The sequence below is a fragment of the Sesamum indicum genome, linkage group LG5 (assembly GCF_026168435.1).
Source record: "Sesamum indicum cultivar Baizhima isolate 11 linkage group LG5, ASM2616843v1, whole genome shotgun sequence".
NCBI lineage: Eukaryota > Viridiplantae > Streptophyta > Magnoliopsida > Lamiales > Pedaliaceae > Sesamum > Sesamum indicum.
In genome coordinates, this window is record NC_142661.1 from 3448390 (window position 1) to 3454478 (window position 6089).

At 36.2% G+C, this 6089-nt stretch overlaps 1 protein-coding gene across 1 annotated transcript; it reads left to right on the forward strand.

The window, feature by feature from the left end:
• The first annotated feature begins 2070 nt into the window (after positions 1-2070).
• LOC105162535 (zinc finger CCCH domain-containing protein 30) lies at positions 2071-5866 on the forward strand. The gene is made up of 2 exons (XM_011080584.3): positions 2071-2437; positions 3373-5866. Exon 2 carries the CDS (start codon positions 3473-3475, stop codon positions 5582-5584), a length of 2112 nt encoding a protein of 703 aa, XP_011078886.2. The 5' UTR covers positions 2071-2437; positions 3373-3472; the 3' UTR covers positions 5585-5866.
• Positions 5867-6089: the final 223 nt, after the last annotated feature.

The window sequence follows — 6089 nt, forward strand, 5'->3', positions numbered from 1 at the left end:
ATTACCCCGTACTAATCCGTTTATATGAGGTAATTTGCTTCATTTTTCGAAGTACAAGGGGATAATTTGTTAATTTTTTTTTTCATATGAGTTTATTTGCTAATTTCATATATCACAACGGGATAAAAATTGCATTTAACCCTTTATAATTACGATAAATTTCAAGGACCCCATTGTAATTTCCTTATTTTTTTCTTAACTATTAAGTTTTTCAATTATAAGTCCTTTATTGAAAGAAGAATATTATATCTCGTGATTCTATTAATATAATCTAAGTTTCTTTTGTTTTAAAATATATATATAAATTTTTTATATTATCACTTTATAATTTATTTTTGATATTATTATTTTCTTGTAATTATAAACTGTGAAAGAGAAACTGAAATTATTATTTCCCTAATTGTGAAAAATAAAGCCAACTTTTGAAATAATTCTCATCCAAAAACTTATCCTTATCGAATATTATTTTCAATTATTAAACTATTTTTCTTGGACCCCAATAATTACTGAATATATACAAGAAAGTATTTATTCCAATTTCTAAATTTAATTGCCTTTTTTTTTCTATTTTATTTTTTTTCTTTTGGTTCTCCCTTTTTCCGTTTTCGATTTGACCTTATGTTTAACCAGAATTGACTCGTGCCTGAAGTCCGCGGCGCTGATTCGCGGAACCCAAACCTACATTTCATTCCGCTTTAGTCCTCACCTGCTGGCTACCGGTTCGACCAGTCGGCTTCTCCTCTCTTCCCGTATTCAATCACCATGAGCCTTTTCACCTTCTCAGACGGTCTCCAAACACGGTGCATTCGGAGAAGTAGTTTTAGAGTGCTACGCCGGACCACCGCAAGTACTTCGTGTCATTCTCCTATTGACAAAGGAGGAAGAAAATGTGAAACTACTTTCCAAGTCCTACTTCCCTTTCTTTTTTGTGTTTTGCTTTTTCAGGTGATGATCAAGTTGATCTTCAAAGGATAAGAATGTTGACTATATAGGGGAAAAAAAGACCATTTTGAAATATTTATTATAATTTATTTTTTTAATATTTAAATATATATTGTTTAATGTAATTTAATATTTTTTATACCCTGATATATATATATATATATTTTAAATATTAAGCAGTAAAACGATTCAAAATGTGTTGGGTGAAATGTCATATAATTACTTGACGATTAAGTAACCGCACTATGCGCTATATCATAAATAGTGTTCGACAAAGTGAATACTTAAGCTTTTGTGAGAGAAAATACCAATTTAGGGTTGCGGATATTTTTTTTTCATTTAACTTCTGCATCGTATTATACTCATGCACGTGCTGATTAAGAAACCCTAATTCAGATTTTCAAGAAATGATCATTTCGATTTCAAATAGGGTTATAAGTTGTGAGAGAATACTGAACATAAATGCAGTTTAAAATTATTTACATATTAACCTTTAAATAATTCTACAATGTAAACTAAGAATTTTCAGTGAGAATTTATTTTAAAATTTAAAATTATAGTATTTTTTTATGTCTATAATTTAACAAAAAATACAGAGTATTTCTAGAAAAAGAATACGTGTAAATAAAAGCAAACCTACAGTTGAGTCGCTTTCAAATGCGCACCAGTTGATGGCACTTTCCTAGCATTTAGATTAGTGTTCTACTCAGGAAATTTAAGCACAAAAAAAAAAAACAATTTAATTGACAAAAACATCATATTTTACGATTTCATTCAAAATTATCATTTTTGATTACTCAATTATATTGTTTTCAATTTTTCTCTATGAATAAGTAAAAAAGTGTTTTCCTCCATAATATGAAATTAAATGTGAACTTATTTTTTAATTAATAAAACCAAAAATATTAAGATTGGCACAAAATATTGAGCCGAAGTAGCCGAAATAAAAATTGGGGAAAAAGAATCATTTGATTGGTGCTCCATTGAGAAAGAGTAGACTAGGATGCAGGTGATCATAAATATATTTATATATATAAATACAATTGTTGTAATATTTCTCCACCAACTTTTTATTAAAATATATAAATGAGAATATAAAAAGCAAAAGAGAGTGAGTGTAGAATTTATTTCATGTAAGAAAAATATAAATTTCCGAATTATGACAAAGCAGTGCTGAATTTAGTCTGCATAGGAGAGAGAGAGAGAGAGAGTAAAACCGAAACATAACATAGGAAATGGCGAAGAAAAAAGAGACAAGGGGAAGAAGGAGAAGGAGAAGAAGCTCTGTTCTTGCAATTGCAAACTTTCTCAGTCTTTCTCTCTCACTAACTTTTTCTCTCTAGATCTGTAAATACAACATACCCCTATAAGTGAAACCCCTCCATCTTGACCCACCATTAATTACAAGTGTATATACATATATTCAAGAACGGAACTGCTGCTGTTGCTGTTGGTGGGCTCGCTCGTTTTTTTTTCTTTTTACTTTTTTGAAATGGTATGAGATTTTTCCCTTTTCAAGTGTTGATTATCTGGGATTTCTTGATTATGCGGAGAACGGGCTGTGTAATTATGTTGAAAGTACTGGTGCATGTAGTCCGATGCTTGCAAATTTTCGATCTTTCTTGGTATTTTGTTTTTTTTTTCTTTGCCTGTTATTTGTTTGCGAATTTGACGGTGAGTGTGGGTTTTGGAGTTTGAATTTATGGCATGCATGATACTGAGTGTTGTTCTTTTACTCTTTTTTTTTCTCCTTCAATTTTTTTTTTCTTTTCTTGGTTTGGGGTTTGGGGAGAATTGAATGATAGTTTCTATTTTTCTTTCTTTTGTTGTGATATTCTTCACAGTTTTCAGTATGGAGGGTAAATTGTTGAATTTATGTCAATCTTTGAATTATAATTTCTTTTTGGGAAAAAAATTGTATTGCTTATATATATATATATATATATGTGTGTGTGTGTGTGTTACAACTGAGGGGCATAATGTTTTATATTCACAAATTTGATGCCAAAAAAGATAATGAACTTGTTGATTTTTAGAAGATGAGTGCATGATATTTTCTCTTATAGATTGATGAGCATCTGTCATTGTCTTGATTCTCATACTACAATTATTCAATTTTCTAATATGGCAAACATTTTTGTTGTATTTACATTTTAAGGGTATTGAAAGATTGGCTAGGGCTGATTCAGCCTCAGTCCCTTATCAATCAAGAAAATCTATTATCTTTCTCAATCTAGAAAAGAATAAAATTTAGTTGTTTTGTTGTGTGCTATAGATAAGCATCTTCACCTTGAGTCATAAATTTCTGATCATTATTATCAGCCTTTTTGACTTAACAAGTCTGTTTTTGTTCATTTTTCAATCTATTCTTGCTGTTTTTGTTGTTTTGTGGTCATAATAAAGATTTCTTGTTTACTTTTTGGCTTCCAGGTAGATTTCAGAAATGAGGGATTCACAGATTGGATTGACTAGAGCTCGGAATTAATCAAGCTGGATCGTTTCCCTTGATAATAGAAGAGAAGCTGTAATCATGAATGTTAATCTTTCGAATGTTGAAAATAGAGATGCTTTTGCCAGCTTGCTTGAACTTGCTGCCAACAATGATCTAGAAGGCTTTCAAAAGTATGTTGATCGGGAACCGTTGAGCGTGGATGTGATTGGACTGTGGTATGGACGACAAAAGGGCTCAAATCAAATGGTTCTACAGCATAGGACTCCCTTGATGGTGGCTGCCACTTATGGCAGCATTGATGTTCTGAAACATATTATTTCTTTACCTGAAGTTGACGTGAATCGGTCCTGTGGTTCTGATGGAAACACTGCACTTCACTGTGCTGCATCAGGGGGATCACTAAATGCTGTAGATGTTGTGAAACTGCTTTTGGCTGCAGGTGCGGATCCGAATCTTACTGATGTCAATGGTTGTCGCCCTGTAGATGTTATCATTGTGTCACCGAAGTTTCAAGGGATGAAATATTCCCTCGAAATGATGCTCAAAATGGACGCTTCGTTTCAGGAAGAGCAAAACTCGGGAGTATCTATTGGCACTTCAAATGCAAACTCCCCTCCACTTTCTCCGTCTCCTAGAAATGGATCTCCGGGTTCCCCTTCAGAGTCTGGACCTTCTCCAAACCTTACCAGATTAAGTGATGTTCCTGTTTCACCTGCACCAGAGAAGAAAGAGTACCCTATTGACCCATCTTTGCCTGACATCAAGAACAGCATCTACTCTACAGATGAGTTCAGAATGTTTTCGTTTAAGGTCCGACCCTGCTCTCGTGCCTATTCGCACGATTGGACTGAGTGTCCATTCGTTCACCCGGGTGAAAATGCTCGAAGAAGGGATCCGAGGAAGTACCATTACAGCTGTGTACCATGTCCAGATTTCCGCAAAGGAGCTTGTCGAAGAGGGGATCTGTGTGAGTATGCTCATGGGGTTTTCGAGTGCTGGCTCCACCCTGCTCAATATAGGACCCGACTGTGCAAAGACGGTACAAGTTGTAATAGAAGAGTTTGTTTCTTTGCTCACGCACAAGAAGAACTCCGACCCCTCTATGTCTCTACCGGTTCCGCTGTTCCCTCACCTCGCTCAAGCACCTCTGCTGTTAATGCCATGGACTTTGCTGCAGCCATGAGCCTTTTACCTGGCTCACCTTCTACAGTCCCTATGATGTCTCCATCTCCTTTCACTCCACCCATCTCTCCATCTAACAACAGCATTTCTAACATGGGTTGGCCACCTCAGCAAAATGTTCCACCATTGCATCTACCAGGAAGCAACCTCCAGTCGAGTCGCTTGCGTTCGTCTCTGAATGCAAGGGATATCCCTCCCGATGACTTGAGTTTATTTGCAGAAATTGATGTGCAGCAGCAGCAGCTTTTGAATGAGCTGTCATATCCAAGTATTAGTACCAATATGTTGAGTCGTTCTGCTCGTCCGAAAACCCTAACTCCCTCAAATCTGGAGGATATCTTTTGTGCAGAGAGCTCTTCTCCTAGATATTCTGATCAAGCATTGTCGTCAGCTGTTTTCTCACCCCAGCACAAGTCAGCGGTCCTTAATCAATTCCAGCAACAAACCATGTTATCTCCAATCAAAACCACTTTTTCACCTAGAAACGTTGATCACTCTCTGATGCAGGGCCCTTTTGGGCTTCCATCACCTGGGAGAATGTCACCTCGTGGCCTGGAGCCGATCTCGCCAATGAGTGCTAGGATGTCGATGATAGGCCAACGTGAAAAGCAGCACCAGCAGTGTCAGAGTCTCAGCTCCCGTGGTCTTGGATCTACTGCTGCATCTGCTGTTGCCTCGTTGGAAGAGACTTGGTCGAAGTGGGAAAACCCTAATGAGACGCCAGACTGGGCCATCAATACCGACGATTTTGGTAAGCTGAAGAGAGCTTCATCCTTTGACCTTCTCAACAATGTGGAGGAGCCGGACTTATCATGGGTTCAGTCTCTCTTCAAAGAATCTCCACAGGATATGAAGGAGAAATATGCTTCTCGTATTTCTGGCACTGCAGGTGCCAGCACATCGTCTGGTGAGGGTGAGAAATCAGATTTCCTGTTTGACCAAGTTGATCAGTCCGTTTTGGGTGCATGGCTTGAGAGATTACAGCTTGATCAAATGATGGCTAAGTGAATCGGAATACTTTCTTCTAAGCTTTTAGCTCTGGTTAACCTGGGATTTTTGGTAAAGTACACCAGCTTTAAGTTGTAGTAACCTCTTAGAAAGGAAGGTAATATGGTGAAGAAAGAATGAGCTTCAGAAATATCTGAAGAAACACTAATTTTTGCTATTTTTGATTCATTCTTTAAACAAGAAATCTCAAAGAATGAGTAATCACCGGCTCGTTTGAAGAACAGGCTCGGTTTTAGGTAACTATTTTCTGAATAACTAATACATACTATATTTTCCCTGCTCTCCCACATTTGCATTTCTTGTTAGTTCCTTTATCTAGCGAGCATGATTTTACGAACTTGTGCCTTCATATTTTGTTTTGGAGCATGCATGCATGAAATCTTGATTCTAGCCATTTAGGTTTGGTAGTATATGTTATTACGCGTGTCCATAATTTGAATGAGAAGATTGATGACGGCCCGGTTAGTTAGTTGATTTTTGTTAAGGTTCTTTCTCTTGGAATAAT